The sequence below is a fragment of the Columba livia genome, chromosome 7, assembly GCF_036013475.1.
Source record: "Columba livia isolate bColLiv1 breed racing homer chromosome 7, bColLiv1.pat.W.v2, whole genome shotgun sequence".
Classification (NCBI taxonomy): domain Eukaryota; kingdom Metazoa; phylum Chordata; class Aves; order Columbiformes; family Columbidae; genus Columba; species Columba livia.
Window position 1 is genome coordinate 24,142,267 of NC_088608.1, and position 20,214 is coordinate 24,162,480.

Genomic DNA, 20,214 nt, shown 5'->3' on the forward strand with positions numbered 1-20,214 from the left:
TAAAAACTTATTACATATACTAGAATTCCAGCATTACTAACAAATGGGATGTGATTAAAGCTAGGACTTCCAAGTTGTGCTTGTTTGTATAGTATGATGTGAGCATAGCTGTGACTTTAGTTACTGCCAATGCAGACTTCCACTGGAGTACAGGTAGAATGCAGAGATAAATTTGGACCATGCAAAGAGGGAACTGTTTGAAAAGGGGTTTTCTTGGTTGGTTTACAGCTTGCTAATATTAAGCTTTGGATTGGAGACTAATCCAACTTCTGTCTTCATAACAGATTTTACCAGCATTATCTAGGAATTATGTTGCAGTGAAAAGGTTTGCTTCTTACTGTGTTCCTAACTTCCTGGGTGCTGGAGTTATTAGTAGGCTATCTCATTTACAGATGACATGAACCCTATAACAGTAACTAAAATCAAGCACTGAATTCTACACAAATAAGATCTGGAAAACCTGATAGTTGACAAAAGTTAGGCTGTAAGTGTTGTAATGGGGGATTCAAAAATCAGTGTACACTTCACACATTTGTCTATCTTAGCTAGTGACTCTAGTGTGAATGTGACACTGTTTTCTGTGGGATGGGAACCCCAGGTATTAGTGGGTTCTATAGAGGAGCCTCAAGTTACTTGTTTTTGTCAGAACATAATACGGAATAATAGCTGATAGTTGAAGACTAAGGGTGACAAATGGATAACAAAGGTAGAACAATCTTTGATATCTTTTTTTGTAAGAAGCATTATCAATCAGACTGATTCTGTAGGAATAGCTAGTACATGATCATTTGCTGGATGGGGCTGTCTCTTGCAACTGCAGTGTGCATAGCAGAGTCCTGTTCTGTCAGTGCTCTTAGCATGTGCTGTTCATCCAACAGGATTCAAGGAGTTTAGGCCAAGTGCTGTATACATGCGCAGCCAGTTACGAGTTTCCAAGTGCGTGGTCTTCTGCTGTACCTGTGTTTATACAACTTGTAGAAATTGGTAAATTGTAACTGCAGCAAATTTCTTGTCTTGGAGAATGAGGATGGTGCAGGCTCTAGTGCTTCCCTAATACATGACCAGTGAGCATCTAAAGCCACAAGCTCCTCTGGTGTGAGGACTGTGTCCTAGATGAGTCACTGTAGGTGTTATATAGAAGTGACTTCCAATTTTTTAAGTTAGAACCACTTTGTACAACAAACGTAGTTAATGATCCACATTGTGTGGTATATTTAAATACCAAAGTCCAACTGGATTGTTATCAGTTGGTCAGTGCAAATTGGTCGTCTCAAATGTGCTAACACAGTTATCGCTTAATGCGAGACTGCTGGGTCTTTAATTCTTCCTGTCCAACAGCTTTTGTGTTGTGATTCTGAGGCATCCAATCAACCTCAGGTGCTGTGCAGATGGCAAAGCCAAGCTAATGCAGAAGAATGAGAAACAAGTGACTCCTTAATGTACAGGAATGCATGATCTGCATCACAAATAGTTGACAGCATTGCATATGGGAAGCCCGGCCAGATGGTTGTATATTATAACACATCACTCCTTGAGAGAATTAAGTACAGGCAATTTGCTCACATTTTCTGCAGACCTGCTGCATATCACATTAGGATAGAAAGAAGAGATGAAGTGCCTTATTTATTGGCAGCATTTGTGCAAAGTTGGCAGTTACTTAGTTCTAATTTTTTTCTGAATTTGCAGCCTCTATTGTTTCTAAGAGGCCATGTGGGGGAGGAGTATTATAGGTTGATATGTAGCAGAGTGTATGCACAGTAGAAGCAGAATCAATTTTTATTTCTTTTACATATCAAAGACAACTTGTGCCTCAATAAATGGGCGTGTGCTCAGGATGTTTGTGTTAAAGAACAAATGTAGAATATAGAGACTTAGAGTACTAAGCAATACAGGCTCTGTAGAATGTATTTTTTTCTTCTTTTTAGCTTGCTGAAAGTGGCTTCTGTACAGGCCATGAACCAGACTCCATGGAGTTCAGCTCACTAGGAGGATGGGTAGCAACACGAGCATCAGGCATGAAAAAAACCATCTATGGAAACATCGAAGATCTGGTAAATCTTTTTAATACTTTCTCTAATCAATTATTCTAACTTAAGCCTTAACTTCAATAATGGCTCGCAATGAGAGGGAAAAGGGCCAGTAAAGTGTGGGTCTCTTAACAAGTGATACAGTTTTGGCATCAAGTCTTGTCTGAAATGCTTGTTTGCTTGCTTTTGGTATTAGTACTAATAATTTTTATTGCTCATCTAAAAGTCAGTTTCATTTCAGTACTCACTGGCTATGTTGAGGAATAGTGTTACCCTGTACTGGCTCTGGTGCCTTCTACCATTTTGTACTATTACTCCAGTGCAACAATCCCCTGCTGCCTCAGTGGTGCTGGATGAGTTTTGCTCATCCTTTGAGATGTGCAGCAGAAGGCTTTGCTATCATGGAAGCATAACTTCAGGTTAAAACAGCTTCTAAAATTTTCATTAGGAGGAAGTAGGGTTGAAAATTGGTTTGGACCAGTTCAAAATGCCATAGTGAGAAACTTTCAGGGAAGCATTTACCTTCTGAGGAAACTTTATATCTAGAAATGGTGTGTTATAAGCCACCTAAAATCCACTTATTGCAGAATCAACAGTTTATAAAATGCATTAATGAAATTCTTGAGCAACTGAGTACGTTGGAAGTTACTTAGCTACCGGTGCTTAAAAGTTTTGAAGTCATTAGTTGAAATTCAGTAGTTTTTCTTCATTTAAAGGTTTCACTAAAACCCAAACCCAACCCTTCCTTGATATAAAATAACTGACTTAAGGATTAAAAAATCTGGGCTCTATTGCATATGGCTGAATAAAGCTGCAAGCAATAACATAGAAAAATGTTTTGAAAAAAAACAACCCTCTAACCTTGCGTATCTGTCAGTCTTATGGCAGGTTTAGTATTGATAATCTATTTCACAGAGCTTACTTCTGTCTTTCTTCCTAATAGGAATACTTCTATAGCAACTGACTGAATTATACTAGGTTTATCAAGCAGCAGGTCTAAAGCAAAATTTAAAACCTCGCTTTTTCCTCTGAAGTACTATGTATAAATCCTGGATTAAAATCCTAGTATTCATAAAGTGCTGTCTATACTGAGAAACAAAACCATTTTAACTGGTACTGTCTGCACGTGGCCAGCATTTGATTTCATTTGGCATGGAACAAGAAACAATCTGAGTGTGCAAACCATGCTATGTTAGAAATAAAGGCTGGTAACAGTCCTTAGGTTATCCCAAAAGTTCCTGGGGCTGACTACAGAACGTCTAAAGTCTACAAAGCTGAACTGTATCAAGCTTACAATGTATTTTGAAGAAAATGAATATCATACAAAAATCCTCTGTCCTTAGTACTAGTATTTATAGTCATTGCCTTTTATTTAAACAGGTGATTCATATAAAAATGGTAACTCCTAGAGGAATAGTAGAAAAAAACTGTCAAGTACCTCGCATGTCAACAGGACCCGATATCCATCACTTCATTATGGGATCTGAAGGTATTTCAGTCATTTCACGTAACTGCATCTTAATTCAGCTTCTGTAATGGCTTGATGAGCATCTTTAATGCTGTGGCTTCCATTGTGTCTGTGCATTGCATTAAGTGTGCATTAATTTCTTGTGTTAGGATAATACATTGAGACCTTAATTATGACTGTGAAGTTCAGCAGTTCTGAGCAGTGCTTAAAACAGATCTGTGGAGGTAACAAACATGATGATTTAGAGGGTAACTTGTAAAAATTTGCCACGTAAATAGTCAGGAATAAATTGCCTACTACTGCAATACTGAATTTTTGGGGGTTTCCAATTTGTTACCTTACAACATCCCAGGAAACAGTTAAGTAAGACAACTTGTAAGAAGTACATCTTGCAACACTCCACTAATTTTTTTCTTTTGTCCTGAAGGAACTCTTGGAGTGGTTACTGAAGTTACGATAAAGATTCGCCCAGTCCCTGAATACCAGAAGTATGGCTCTGTGGTCTTCCCCAACTTTGAGCAAGGGGTAGCCTGCCTAAGGGAAGTGGCAAAGCAGGTAAAGAAAAGCTGGCTGACTTCACTCAAGAACACAGATTCTAGCACTAGGGGTGTACTGATGCTCTAGTAGTTCTGGCAATTGATAACCAAGGATTTGAAATAATGTGAACCTCATAAGTATGTATGGTCCATGAGACAGCTGGAAACTATACAATTGAGGATTGAGCATGTTCTGAATTTGCTTGATATTCTGGGTCAAATTATGGCTGTACCTTTTGACAGCTTATTTTTTTCAGTGGGAGTTATTTTCTGTGCTGAGATATGCAAATTTGGCTTTGCATCTCCTTCAACAGAGAGCTTTATCCTTAGATTAATTCAGGACTGTGTAAAAGGAACCAGTATTTAAAGCAGGGGTGTCAAACTCAGTTTCTCCAGTGGCCACATCAGCCTCACAGTTGCCTTCAAAGGGCCAAATGTAATTTTTGGTCTGTATAAACATAGGAGTAGTTACATTTATACATTCTTAAAATTGCATTTGACCCTTTGAAGGTGACTGCAAGGCTGATGTGGCCCCTGGTGAAAATGAGTTTGACACCCCTGATTTAGAGGAATTAAGTTGCAGGAAGCAACTAAAAGGCAGTTGAATTTATGGCTCTGAAGTAACAAAGGAACAAAAGTCATGCAATGGAAGGTTATAGCCTGTGTTTAAAAAGCGCTTCTTGAGGCAAAGTTACATGTTGAGGCGGGCTGGGTATTGTGAGGTGGAATTGTGCTTACACTGTAGTATTTAAGTAGAGCCTTCTGAATAGTGTGGTCAGATGGCTTCAGGTAGCACAACTCAGACATGGGTATCAAAATTGTGTAACATTTTCCCTGTGGCTATGCTTCCAAGCAAATCTTACACTGGCTATCCTCTTTCTTCATGATCTTACATTGTGCAAAACACATCAAATAATTTGTATGAATGGTGGCATGTACCCTGAATTAGGGAAGTAGTTTCAGAAATGTTTCAATTAAGGCCAAACTAAACACAGATTTACATTTTTTTAGGAAAGATTTCTTCACAGAAGGGTTTGTGAAGCAGTGGAACAGGCTGCCCAGGGAAGTAGTTGAGTCACCATCCCTGGAGGTGTTTAAAAGATGTATAGATGAGGTTCTTGGGGGCATGGCTTGGTGCCAGAGTGAAGTTATGGTTGGACTCTATTCTGAGGCTCTCTTCCAATCAAAATGATTCTATGATCATATCTAGATATACTGAATAAATGTTGCTACTCAAGGGAAAACAAGGGTCACCCCTTTTCAGTGATGGCAATGGCCATAGGTCTCTGGTATTAAAGTGTGCTTTCTTTTATGCTGTTTTTAAATGAAAATTTGAATGACATGAATTTCAGCAAAACTATGTACCTAATCTTTTTATTCTCCCTCCATCTGATTCCTGTAACTTTGCCTCCAAGAGGTGTGCTCCTGCATCCATTCGCCTTGTTGACAATGCACAGTTTCAGTTTGGTAAGTATGTCAACCTTCAGGGACAAAGCTTTCCAGGGGTTTTGATTTTTAGTAGCTTAAGCCTACTTTAGGCAGTAATTCCTTTGCTCAAAACTAGACAAAGAAACTAATGAACCTGAAGTACATACTCCAGATAGTGCCATAATGTGTACTTTCAGAAACAGAAGACTTTCTCTGGGAAAACAGTATCAACTACAACAGTCACTAAAGAGCTGTGGTCTTCATACAAATACATAAGATTTTTTTGGCTACCTTTCCATTCTTGGCATATAGTCTACTGGAGAGTTTGAAATTCTGGGGGTACTTCCTCTATTTTGCTGTAAAGAGCAGAGATGATAGTTTTGCAATGTAGTACTTGAAAGATTTTCTTGCTGAGAGTACTAATGAGAAGTTTGGTATAAAAATAATGGGATGCATGTGCCTTACTTTGAAGGTAAGCTGGTCGATTCCTCTAAATTTCATAAGAGCATCACAAGTGGTATACAGATTCCTCAGAAGTAGCAGGGGTTTTGAAAATATTCTAATGTGTCAGTGATTGGGTGGGAGAGAGGCAATGATGTATTTGTTGAAAGTGAGCTGTTTATTCTTAAAAGCAGCTCAAATGTTGTGAATGCATAACTGTATGCTAGTAGAACTAAGCTATAGGCCTTAAGTGTAGAAAGTCATTTGTGAAATTTCAACTACCTCAAATACCTAAATAGCACGGTGTCAGACATACAGAGCAATCGTGTTTAGCCCTTTATAGGGAAAGCTGTAGGAGATTGGGCAAACATGTGTTCTGGCTCAAGACAGTCTTGAGGAGAACCTGAAGTTACACTACTGAAAAGCTAATAGTTTACAGAACTTGAAGGTCTTGCTGAGATGCTGCTGTTTTGATTGTATCCCAAAGACAAAAATGTGAAGTGTGATTGACCTTGAAAACCTCTATTTTAATACCACTTGAACAAGTCCAAATTTCTGAAACATCTTTTGGGCAGAAGCCTCAGTGATGAATCTTGACTTCAAATGGCATTAACACAATGATGTTGAAAAAGTTGAATTTTGTTTTTTTCAAACCAAGGAAATCAGGATCTTTAAGACCTGAGAGCCCAGCACACTTTGGTTGCTTTGGTCACTCCTTTGTGTTGTATATGTCTGAGAGAAACACTATAACAGAAGCTAGATGCATTTTTCCTTCTTTTTGATTGCTAAGAAGTTTGACCAATTACAAGCTTTATAGAATAAATCATTCTTCTGCTCTTTAAGCTTTGATCTGAGGTTGCAACATGTATGGTCACCTGCAAAACATAATTTCAGGTGTAGCAACAGATTTTTTTTCTTGCAGTCATTATTAAGTATACTTCAATCCAATAACTTTTACAAATTGTGGTTAAATAAGTTCATGGTCTTCTGTTATCTGGTGCTTTTCTGTGCACTTGAGGTGTATGTCTTGAGGTTCTTTTATCTCCAAGGAGAGTCCCTTTTAACTGAAGAGTAAAGGAGACAGGTCAGTTGCTGAAGCTCATGCTTTTTTTTCCAGGAGGAAATACTCTGAAGTATTTTAGAAAGTATTATGGAAATGGTGCATAACTTTTTTTATGAATTGGGCTCACAGCATGTAGGCCAGATGCAAGACTGTTAAAGTGAAGCAGTAATGGGAGTTCAGAAGTTGCTTGAGACTGAAAACAATGGAACAAACAGTAAAAGACTTTCATCTCAATTAAACTCAGTCCTGAGGCAGAGATGTTAATTTAACAGACTCCAAGACACCATTTATATATCCTGGTAATTTTAGTTCCCTGTATGTGATTAAGGAAGCAATTACTGGGTTTATGTAGAAAATTTTGCACAAGTGACATAACCGTTAAGGAAAAAACTGCGTGACTCCTAAATTGCACCACTTTTGGCTATTGGTTTCAGTGGTTTTGGCATAACTTTAAAAAAGGTCACTGATTTTGTTTAGTCTAAGTGTAAAAAACCTAATGAAGTGCCCTTTTAAAATTTTCCATGTGCCATACTCGTATACTTGTGAAGATCTAAACTAGTGTGGCCTTAAAGTGTCAAATGAAATATTTGTGCACAGTTGTATGCTTTAAAAATTCCTAAATCATATTCTAAATGGGTAGAGAGAAGTCTCTTTAATCATGATCATCAAAGTGCTCTAACTTGCAACTTTGACTATCAAGCTGTTTTTTTCATTTGCACATTGAAGTAGGAACTGCAAGAGCACTGTTTGCCTTAACACACCTTTTTCCACTTTTTGCCAAAGGTCATGCTCTTAAACCACAAGTTGCATCTATTTTTACATCATTTTTGGATGGACTGAAAAAATTCTACATCACAAAGGTAACTTTTGGAGTTTAATACTGTTTGGAGCTTTGCATGCTACTCAAAATGCAAGGGTCTTTTTGGTATACTGTCTTTAATGCAATGGAGTTCGGGTGTAACAGATCCTACATTGTCATATCAATTAACTTGAGATTCTCAAGGTGGTTTAGTCCAAAATGATACTATCAGTTTGAGGAGTTACTCCATGAGAGCTGTTCTCACTGGTCATATCTGTAAATGGCATTAATGTCATAAGTGTTTATCACTATACTGACAACATTTCTTTTTTTGTTAGCTATGCTGTTTTTGTAGGACTAACTGATAGGACAGATCCTTTCCCTGGGGAGGTATATTCTGTTTCACTGTGGTTTTCATGGTGGTGTCTCGTAGGGGTGGCAGGATGCAATATCCTTTTCAGAAATAAGAATTTGGATGTCTGACTGGGGCTTACCATACAGATTTGAGCTCATTAGTTGGAGCACAGAGCCACCCCAAAATATTTTGCCTCCTTGCTGCTTTTTTTTTGTAATCTCCCTGGTACCTTGAGTTAATTTCCAGTACAGTTATTCTATTTGCTTAAGAGAATAATAAAAGGAATAGCAACTAACTGGTATTTTTGTAGTATAGTTCTTGTGCATAAAGGATGAATTTCAATCTCTTGACTATTAATGTAACTTCATATAATCTTACTTGGTGCATAAGTAACAAGTTACCGCAAGCTGAGCAGAGACTGGAAGAAATGATTGCCACTGGAAAGGGAAAGGTTTTAAAAAAAAATGCTGGTCAATATTCATATTAAGAATACATTGTTCTAAATTTTTACTCTTTTTACCTGGAAAAAGTTGTTAAACTTTGTTGCAACTTTAATCTCCATTCCTTCTGAATCTTGCTTAATAGTGGTACTTCACTGGAGCTAATTAATGAAAAAAAATAAAGGTAATGTAGAAAATAAGTCAGACTCTTCCTTTTTGGACCAGTTGTGAAAATGTAACTGTTGACTTACTCCTGAAACAAAGCCATACAGACAGCCTGACTGCATTACTATTAAACCTTTAATAGTTTTCTCCACATTTCCACTGGGATATGCTCCCTGCCACAAATTTAGAAGCTATTTTCCTTTTATAGTGATTTTCACAGCTTAGAGACTTTAGTTGTATCAGCAGTGTGCCACAATTTTGAGAGCAGTGATGTTCATTGTGGTCATCAGTCATCCTCCTGCTTTAATACGGAGTAGCTGATAGAATATGTCAATGTCTTGCTCAAAGCATTTAAGACCTGTTCTTTCTTCAGCATAGGTGGACAGCTGTTATGTCTATCCTGCTTTTTAATGGGGGGGAAAAAAGATGACGCAGATAATCTGTTATTTCAGTGGGTTTATAAATGTTTGCCCTGTCAAGGAAAACCTTGATTGTTCTGGGAGTAAGTTTTTGAAAGATTGTTTTCACAGTCTTTCATCTTAGTTGCAGCAACACGTATTAACCAGAGCACATGCTGTATATTTGAAAAGTAAAAACTTTACCTTGTATTCTACCACACAGGCTATGACATAACACAAAGTTTTCTCTCTTTGCAGTTTAAAGGATTTGATCCCAACGTACTATGTGTAGCTACCTTGCTCTTTGAGGGTGACAGAGAGAAGGTTCTTCAACATGAAAAGCAAGTCTATGATATTGCCACCAAGTTTGGGTATGTCTTTTAATATGCTTTTGAAAGAACTTTTTCCATATGAAGCTGGGAAAAAATAGGATTACTGTATTTCTATAGTGATTACTGTATGGATATGTTCTCAATTTACTAGTGGCAAGAATCAATTAGCTCCTGAATGTTCCCTTTGATAAATATGGCTCGTGCTATCTCTTAATTGGTAACCTTACTAAAAAATGTCACCTGTCTGTGTATTGCAGAAAAATAACTACTTGACTAAATATAGAACTGATGTTATTAAAATGGAATCAGCCCTTGTAGTTGCTTATGGGCATGGAGGCTGCCTATTTTGAAATACTAGAGTCTACATTTTAACTACAGAAGGGGAAGACAAAATCATAAGGGTGGTATTAAATCTTGACAGAATTGATGTGAGCATATGAATACAAGAAGCTTGTTTAAAACAGAAGTCTGTGTTTAGTTAAAGGAATTCGGTGAATTCCTGTCCCAGACTGTGTTCTGTTCTTACAAAGGAACAGAAAACATTCATTGGAGTGTCAGGCTAAGTAATGCTCAGGTAGCTTCTGTCCTTCTGCTTTGATTAAGCATGACTGAGGAAAATAGTCATTAAAAGTGTGATTTGTCAAGAAAATACTTTTCTTTTTAATAAAGTTATTGCTAGTATTAGTCTCAACTATTCAAATATACCTAAGTATTGTCTTGTCCATTTCAAGGCTGTCCTTTCTGAAATTTGTGTTTTGATTGTGCTTTCATTTACCACTTAAAATAGCTTCTAAAAGTGAGATTTCACTTGAGCAGCTTGCTAGCATTTGGTGATAAGAATAACATTGCTCTTGATCTTAGGGTGTTTTAGTTATTTTAATGGTATATGCATGAAGAGGCTTCAACTGTGAAACCTTTGGCTTTTGGTGTTTCAAGATGGTTTATTGATAAGGGGGAGACTTTTCGGTTAGAAGATGGTGCTGTCTGTGCTGCTCAGTTAAGGCTATTACCTGGTCTAAAACTCTAAACTGTTTAATGGTTTAAAATGCTTTAATTCTGTGTTTCTTCAGGATGTCTGATGCTTCCCCCCACCCTCAGACTTAGGGGAGCTTCTAGGAAGACAGATTACAGATAAATAGCGCTTTGTTGTTCTCAGAAACCAATAGGTCAAAGACTTCCATAATGCTCCTAACTTGAATGGTTTAGTGAAAGCAAGGCTTCCTTTAGTGCTGTGTCATCCTATCCATTCACACCACTTAGGCTTTTGGGATCTCAAGTCAGTAGTCTTGCTCTCATCACCTATGAGCACACAAGTGCGCAAATCCAACATGCTTAAATGTAGTTAAACATATTTCTGTAAATGTACAGCAAAGATATACTGTATCTAGTTCAGTTGCCCCTACTCTTTTGTGATGTTTGAAGAGTGATACTTTAAGATCACATCAAATATTTTGTTGTTGTTCGTCTCTATTCAGATTATGGAATTAAGAGAAATACAAAAAATTAAAGGTCTGGTCTGAAGTAATTTCTTTGCTGCTACTGTAACACAGCTTAGAGACAGCTATACGTGCACATATATTTAATAAAAGTATTTTAAAAAATATTTTGGAAACTGGTGACTACTGTTCTGGAAAGTTAAATAAATTCTTGTTAATTGCAGTGGCTTGGCAGCAGGAGAAGATAATGGACAGAGAGGATATATGCTGACATTTGTCATCGCTTACCTTCGGGTAGGTCACTGTTTGTCTGCCTGCTGAAACTTCTTTTCATTAATGTAACAAAACAGATGTCTTTTTGAAGATGCTTTCTCTGAAATCTAAATACAGGTTGCCTTGGTTGATATCTCAAACTTCTCCCAGAGGTGGTATCTCTTCCATTTCTGACTTAACATTTAGTTAGGGAACTTCATCTGCAAAACACCATAAAAACATTATTCTCTTTTAAAGAAAAGAGCTTCTAATAAAGGGTAGAAAAAATTAGATTGAAGTATCCACAAGCAGTTGCTAAATAAACCAGACCAGACTAATAAATCTACAGTTTGTAACGGAGGCTGGCAAAGTACTTGAAATACTCATGTGCTCACTCAGCTCTTACTCTTCTTTGGACATCTGCTTATGGTTGTGGTTTGAATCAGAAATACAGGACAAATTGACCTTTAGTCTGTACTGCTGCAGCTGTTCTTGCAAATTTTAGTCTGACTGTTTAAGAGTACATCTGGAATACTAGATTTTATTTGGCTTTTATAGTCAGGGATAAATCACTGAATTTCACTTTATTTCAGCAGGCTATGTGTAAAATAGGAAAAATGTTTGTCTTTGTTCTACCTAGGTAGGAATTATATTCTGCATAAATATTTCTACTAGGTATTATATTGGTTAGCACAGTGGAGCTCATGGCTTGATGCCATAGTGATACAAATATTTGATTACTCTGAGAAGTTACCTCACTGTATCTGTGACATCAAAATGTTTGTCATCTGTGTCTTTGAAGAGTTACCCTATTTCCATAATTATAAACTAACATCACTGAGACAGGTGGATATTTTTGCTTTCTGCTTTTTTTTTCATACAAACTAAAGTTGCTCAACTGGTAGCTGTGTAGCATACATTGGAATCCCAGATGCTGATGCTGAATGTTACTGATAATTTCCTTTCTCGATTTATTAGGACCTGGGCCTCGATTACTATGTAATAGGAGAATCATTTGAGACATCTGTTCCTTGGGATAGGTAAACAGTGATTATTCTTTAGAATTGCTTAAAGCTTGTGCTTGATTTCATTCAAATTATTCCTAACTCATGCTTGCTCATGGGGAAACTTAACTTAATTTAGGCCTTATGTGTATTGGAGGCTCCCTGATGTGCCTCAGGTGTTGCACCTGTGTGTTCTTGCTCAAGTTGCTAGTAAATTACATATCAGGGTTTTGTAAATGCAATATAGGCAAGCATTCAGTAAAATTTCTACTTATGTTAGCTTACAGCAACAAATTCAGGATTTGAAATTGCCTGGTTTAGGAAGCTGGACAATGGTGACAATAACTGTATGGTGTGATCAGCAGCTGTGTGTGTGGATCAACAGTGTATTTCAACAGAAACATAAAAAGGAAAGATCTTTAAGTCTTTTCTTTCCCCAGTAGTGCGGGGAAATGACAGAACAGAAAAGATAACTTTTGTCCAAGATAAATCTTTATCCTAAGCTTATCCTCTGTTAGCTATGGTTGAGAAACACTTGTTTAATATATGAAATAATTTTGGATGCTTCTGTCTGTTTGGTAAGCCAGAAGCATCTTATGTGGGATCTAAAGTAATGTAAATCAAAGCTTTACAGTATTGAATGTGAAGTGGAACATGTGGCTTATGAGAAATTTTAATAGCTCTTTGCCATATTAGAACTATTGATATAATATTTCAAGCTGGCAAACTATTACATGGCTGGAGTATTTCCAGGTTTGGCCTTGCAGTGTACCCAGGGTACAGTGTTAGCAGAGTATACAAGGCCTTAGAGTTCTCAGGCTTTCTACTGTGAGCTGTATTGGTTAGCTACTCTGGAAAAAATCTGACCCTGTTCTGCTGACAAAGTGAAGACATACAGAACTGGGTAGCCTCTGTTTTCTGTTGAAAACTCTTTATTCCTGCTCCTTATGGAAAAGAGCTTTATGTTCTCTGCTTCAGAATAAACTTTCTATTCAGAAGCAGTACGAAAAAGCAATACTAGTGATGTCTTGATGTTTTATTAGATTATACTTTTTTAAAGATTACTGAAACTGAAGGTATGTTTAAGAATGTGTATAAAAACATATGTTAAGATTTTACATTTTCATATGTTTTCTGTTACAGGGTTTTAGACCTGTGTAGGAATGTGAAGGAAAGGATACTAAGAGAATGCAAAGAAAAGGGTGTTCAGTTTGCTCCTCTTTGCACCTGCAGGTAAGCCATGCAACAACTTAAATAATAATTTTTCTTCAATCTTTGATTAGTAAGAGAACTAAGGAAGAGGTCATTGAGCTTGCTAGCTAGCAGGTAAATTTTATCTATTAATGATATTTCAAACACTAGTGATGTTGGTCTTCCTCTTAACCTGCAAACAAATTAGGAGTGAGTAATTCAAGGGATTAGAGTAGCACTTGATTAGTCTTGACACTCCTGCTTATATGCACAAGAGTTGAGTCTAACAATTTATTAAGAACTTCAACTCAGTCATAACATTGAGTTGCTCATGAAGTATGAACAAAAAGCATATAAAGTTATTGAAAAAAGATGCTACCCTTTTAAATAATATAAGTAACCTTATGAATTGAGTAATGTCGCATAGTGACTGACTTAATACTGTAGAGCTTTGTTTGTAATGCAGTTCTCTTCAACAGGGTGACACAGACTTATGATGCAGGTGCATGTGTCTACTTCTACTTTGCTTTTAACTACAGAGGAATTAGTGATCCTATTCATGTCTATGAACAAATTGAGGTAATGTATATAAGAACAATGGTTAAGGGGGAGGGGGAGAGGCTCAAGTCCTGTGATAATATATAGTGAACCCATTGGTCAAGCTACCTGAATTCTGCAGGAAAGATCTCAAAAGTCTGTTTGTAAAGCTTTGATCACTAGCAGCTTGGGAAAGAAGTTCACACTAATAGTACACCAAGTGGAGGAAAGACTACAAGGTGACTATTTTAGACATCAATAAATTACTGGTTATGACTATGCTCCAGGAAAGCTTGAGCTGGAGTTTGTTCTTGGATCATAGAAACTGGTCAACCACAAGAATCAAATCCATGGGAAGACTTCTGTAGTACCATTATTTACAAAGCTACTTCTTTCACTTAATACTCAATTAGTCTTTAAAACACATGGTAAAACTTTCAAGATCATACTTTATTAATAGTGCTGCATGTAGACAATAATGAATGTGAGGGTGTCTCTCATGCTGTTTCAGAAAGTCAACTGCTGTGGTTGTTTCTGTGTAGGCCTACATAAGTACTGGTTTAGGTCTGCTGTGTTAGAACAGTTGTGAACTGCTTCAGTGTTTACCAAAAACCTCCAGAATAACTCTCTGCTTTAACAGTTTGGCTGGTAAAACACTGTACTTGCCTAGTTAGAGGAAACCAATATCCTCATTACCTTGAAGATGTTAGACATAGAAGAACTTTAGCCAAATTGCATTTCAACCCACCTTTTGCTGCACATGCTAAAGCTTCAGCACCAGGAAATTGCTAATAGGACTGTGGAGAAAGTCTATTTAGAGCTGGGATACCATTCTTCTCATGCTTATTCTTTAGAAATTTGTATTGAACTTGGCAAGCAGATGTGAAATTTTATTTACATATTCTGAGGCTTCTGTGCTGTTGAATCTAGACCATCAGAGAATGTAATACTTGAGTGCTTATTTAATAAAGCTTTTTTAATACTTAAACATTACCGTTTATTGAAATGAGTTAGCAGTTTGATCACCTGGATGCATGTGTTTCACTGTAGGTGACTAAATTAAACCGAACAGAATGAGTTTGCCAACCAAGTATATGTACTCTGTGGCAGACTGAAAAAAAAATCTTTAACTGTATAGGTATGGTTATATACATTATTCTGAAAGTACACTGTTTAAAAAGCAAAAATAGGGCTTGTGCTTAGGAGAGCTTTCTTTGTTACAACCTTCTAAACTGTCTTAACTATTAATAATTAGAGCTGGATGAGAGAGAAGATTCTGGAGTTGAAAGTGTTCAAATATTTCTTAACATAAAAATATAAATTTTGTTTTCTGCCACAAATGTTACCCATGGAAGAGTTGTCAGTTGTAAAATACCTTGTTTCCTCAACTAGGATCTTGGAGATCTGAGTCTAAACTATGGTCTGAATAAGAATCTCAAGTCACTCTGGGGAGCCTGTTTTCAAACTTCTTTATTGCAATTTCAGTAGGCACTTAACCATCTTCCAGATGAGCATCACAGCCATTAGACTATTCTGGTTTTGGTAAGGGCAAAGTAATCCAGAATATTCCGATCTGGAATAATATATCTGTTGTAACAGATGCCATTTTAAATGTCTTGGCCTTGATAGTGTTTATTTGGAAAATCCCCACTTAAATTTATTTGCAGACTTGAAGGAAAATGTTTACCTGTATTGTGTACCCTAATTACTTCTGAAATTTTCATGCATCTGTGTAAATGAGTACAATGGCAGGCATTTCACTGCAAACAAACATCTTGTGCATTTGCTGTTGAGTAAATATCTTATCTTTCCAATTTAGAGGGCTGCTAGAGAAGAAATACTTGCCAATGGAGGAAGTCTGTCACATCACCATGGAGGTAATGTTTTCAGTCTAATATTAATCTGATATTGCTAAATATTCATGAGTATATAAAATCATTTGTAATAGAACTTTGAAAAACATTTCACAGGCATTAACTGAAATTACTGGGGGCTGGGGTGTGATCTCCTGGCATTCTTTCCAGAAACTTCTCACCTCTTTGCCAGGCTTTCAGGGGAAGTGTCCCTAGACCTGGTTTGCTTGACATCAAGTCACACAATGTGGTGTGTTTGAGCACCACCAGCTTAAAACCTTTGATAGGAAGTCTACAAGCTGTCTGAGAATCTGAAAGTGTAGTTGGTAAGTTTGTCTTAAGCAACTACTACTGAACCTTGTTCAGGGGTGTATTCAGTTATGAAGACCTCAAATGGGACTTTCACAATTCAAAGACAGTTTAGTGTCCCTGGTGGGCTATTAGCCCCAGTTCCAGAGCATTTCGTGAAAGTATCTGCATGAGAGCGCTAGTGACTGTCAGCTGGGCTGCGTTGCAATCTACCATTTGTTGCATGATTGGTGTTAGGTAAGTGTCAATATTACTGGCTTGCTGTCTGCTAACTTCTGATTATTCAGTTTCCTTTCTTGGAGTTTGGGAATTACTTGTTCTAAGTTACTAGCCTCTTTGCAAGCTGGTTCATGCTTTATGTTAAGAGCCAATGTCATATAAGTGATCCTTCATATAACCGGTGCTTTACATATGATTTTCTCAAATATTCAGGCTAATTTGATTGCATGTGTCCTATATAAAGTTGTAGACTCAGATGTCAGGAAGACTTGCTGTGAACTCAGTTTGATTTGTGTAGCTAGCCATCTTTAAAGTGGTTAATTTAATGCATTTCTTCTCTTCTCTTTTGGGGTATTGTCTGGCCGCAGAAATAAGGGAAAAGAGGAAGAAGTCTCGTAGTTTAAAACCAGATTAAAACTTTGTCTTTCCAAGAAAGCTCTGTGTGGGGAAGACTAAAGGGCAGAAACTGCACTTTAAAACATGTTGGTGACTTCTTGGACTTGAAACCCCTCATTGTTGTTATAGATCAGCTTATGGGTGTTTTCAGGCCTCTAGCTTTAGTGATAGAAACTGGAATGGACTCTCCTTTAGCTATATCAGGATATTGAAGGATGTGTAGCTAATATGTGAAAAGTTTCAGTATTTTCTTGTTTAATATGGTCTCTGATTAAATCTTTAATGTGCCAGTATAGGGGGCTGGTCAATTCTCACACATGGGATGTGGAATTACTCCCTCGATATACCAGTGTGCTCTCCCCTGCTGTGGCAGCTGTATTTTACTGTGACTAGCGTTTCATCCATTAATTCGTGTGCAGCTGGAGCTTGTCACATATTTGGATGTATTTGCCCTCACCATATGAAACCTTGCTTACAGCATATGTTGAACAAGAAACACTGTTTTGTAGTATTTTCAAACCTTTGCACACTTGAACTTTCTGACTCCACAGATATGGGAATCTTGCTTTCTGTTAGACTGCTTACGCGCTTGTTGCATGCATGACTGCCTCTTACACTGATAAACATTTTCTGCTTTGAGTGTTTTTCGTCTGGCAGTTCATAGAGTGTGACATTCAAGATCCATTTCTCAAGTACTTAGTAGATGTGCTGCTGAGAATTAACTCGATAGTGTCAGTTTTATTTACTGATCTTCAGGCCTTGTTACCCTTAGCACTGCTAAGACTGGTCTATTGTGTGGGGTAAAAGAAAATACTGGTGCAGTTTCTTTTAGTATTTGTCTTGTAATTGTGATTAATAACAGTTGTTTTCACTATCTGGAAACAGACAGGCTGGTTTGTCTGCCTACAATCACACTGTGATAAATGGAGCTATTTTAACTCTGGTTTTGTGTATCAAAGAAAACAGATGTAGTCTGGGACTTGAGGCTATAGGAAATACAAAGCCTGCTTAAGTCAATCTTCATACAGTCATTGAGTGGTCATAATGACAGTTTGAGATGTGTAAAGCTCTAAATTACTTTACATGTAGTGAAGTATTAACTGTAGGTAGATATATAGCTACAGTGAGAACTGAAATCATGATACTTTTCAGTTTTATGAAGAGTAAATTCAGAAAGACTTTACTTTGGATTGTATTTTAATCTTGGTATCTTTCTCTTGCCCTCCTGCCAGGCTAATGGAAAATATAGTAATTCATAGGCAAGACTTACTACAGGTAGCAGTACTGTGAGAAGATCACCCCTGATGACTTTTGAGATTTAAAACTTGTAAGAAGCATATGTTTTATTTGTTAGTGCATTATATTAAAGATCACATCTGGCAAGGTGTAAGAACAGCAACATTCCTATAAAGACATTGCATATGTGTATCAACACCAGCTTTGCAGCATGCATTTCATGGATACAAGAAGCTGTAGCAGAGCCAGACATGCACATCTCTTTAACTAATTTAACCGTTCAGTGTAACAATTACTTGTATTTTGGGGCAGAATATGGATTTGTGTTTCTATAAATCTGGATATAATTTCTGTGATACTGCAACTTTTTTTTGTCCTTTTAATCAAATTGGCCTTTTCTTTGAAGTCTTATGCTTGACTTTAAAACATGTAGATCTAATTGGCAAGTGTCAGGAATGGTTTTCCTACTTTAATGTCAGTATTTAATGCTTGATAAGGTTTCTGGATTATGTAACAAACAGAATTTACATTTAGGAAGAATCTGAGGCATGTAAGTTGCCTTAAAAATATACACCCAAAATACATAGCTGATCAGATAGGCACTTCTTATGCAGGGGAGTTCAGCCATTCTCCAGTGCATCCAAAAGAAGCTCCTCTATAAGGATCGGTCAGATTTTTTTTATGATCCTGACACTTTTGTCTAAATGCGGTAAGTCTGTTTCTCCCTAAATTTGTTGTGAACAAACTGCTGCAAAGCTTCTTAGCTGCTTTAAAGTAGTTTTCAATGTGTGACTTTGAAGTGGTTTCTTATGCCTTCTTTGTCCCTTTTAATTAATGCTATGACGTAATTTGTGGATTAGTAAGAGTTTTGGAAAGGTATTCAGGAATTACATATCCCGTTCGTAGCATTCCTTCATTTCATACATGAGATTTTACGATTTTGATTGTAGTTTTCACTTTGCCTTGACTGTGTCCTATACTAAGCAAGGAGTAGCTTTGATCCTTCTGTTCTTCTGGCCACTCAGTAGCTTTAGATTTGAGAGTTATGTGAGGGTTGCTAGAGCCAGTTATCTTCTAGAAACTTAGCACTTAAAGCAGTATTGCAAATGCCGATGTCATGTAGATAAGTTTTAGTTAAATAATTCTGCTAGTCATATAGGGCAAACCCTAAAACCACACATACAATGTCACACCTTGCATTCTTGAATTCATGTTTCATCAAATATAAGCTTTTTTGTATATATAAAATACCATTTGCTGAAGAGGTATCAATAGGTACAATTGGTGTATAAATACCCATGTAAAACTAAAAAACAGTGTAAAAAATTAATGATTGTTTCTTTCACAGGGAATGTTCTAACTAAAACTCCTCACTTAAGGAAGCAATTACCAGCTTGGGGGTTTGAGGAAAATATCCCCATTTAGCCATTTACCATAATAGAACTAATTTTCTTCAACTTTCTAGACAGATTGACGGGAGTAAAGGTTAATGTAGCCTAGGATTCACAGGTTTGGGTATAGTATTGATTCCCTGGCAGTTTATGTAGGAAAACTCTAAAAAATACCCGCAGAACACCTTATGCATTCAACTGTTCAGTTGCATGTTTGACATTGCAATTCATTGGAAGACTTTGGCATCATTAAGAGGCTGTGGCTTAAGCTATGCACTGCAGTAATTGACCCCCACAAACTACAAAATCTGGAATTATAAAATTCCCGTGTGGGAAGAGTTTAACATATTATTCTTTTCCTCTACACAGGAAATGTATCTTACCTTTAAGCACTGGAGACTTGATCATACTTTAATCTTAACACTAGAGCTTGCTATGCTGGTTAGATGAGTTTAAACCCTGAAGTTTGTCAGACATGGAGTAACATTAAGTAATAATGCATTTGTATTTTCTTCCTTGGTCTGTTGAATGTCTTAACAGAAAGTTACCTTCAGTGCCTCTTATACTAAATAAATACAAAGGACTTTCTGATTCATCAACACAGAGCCTGAAAGTACTTAAGTTATTCAGATATCAAGTGAAAATGTGCAAGATGTTATGGTGATGGTAGGTGTTAGTTATGTAGTGGACTTTAGGTACACTGGTCCAATATACTCCAGCACTACCACAGCATTAGGTTAATGCACTGATATTTTTCAGTATTGCAGAGTTCTCTCTCGAAGAGTAATAACCTGTTAAGCAATTTCTAAGAGCAGAGAGATGCTTTCTGTAGAGACAACCAGCTTCAGGAGGACCATGTAACAGCTGGAAGAGTGCCTTCCTTATGACCCTTCACTGCTTCTCCTTTTGCAGAGCTATCGTTCTGCAATAACTGCATC

At 37.0% G+C, this 20,214-nt stretch overlaps 1 protein-coding gene across 1 annotated transcript in view; it reads left to right on the forward strand.

Annotated features, from left to right (window-relative positions):
* The window catches only part of AGPS (alkylglycerone phosphate synthase), a 50,365-nt gene that overhangs the window by 23,187 nt on the left and 6,964 nt on the right, over positions 1-20,214 (forward strand). The window contains exons 9-19 of the mRNA XM_065069787.1: positions 1,926-2,051; positions 3,408-3,516; positions 3,923-4,050; positions 5,447-5,498; positions 7,747-7,823; positions 9,379-9,491; positions 11,113-11,182; positions 12,119-12,180; positions 13,288-13,377; positions 13,815-13,914; positions 15,692-15,749. Of these exons, the coding sequence (XP_064925859.1) occupies positions 1,926-2,051; positions 3,408-3,516; positions 3,923-4,050; positions 5,447-5,498; positions 7,747-7,823; positions 9,379-9,491; positions 11,113-11,182; positions 12,119-12,180; positions 13,288-13,377; positions 13,815-13,914; positions 15,692-15,749 (985 nt within the window). The remainder of the gene's footprint in view (positions 1-1,925; positions 2,052-3,407; positions 3,517-3,922; positions 4,051-5,446; positions 5,499-7,746; positions 7,824-9,378; positions 9,492-11,112; positions 11,183-12,118; positions 12,181-13,287; positions 13,378-13,814; positions 13,915-15,691; positions 15,750-20,214) is intronic.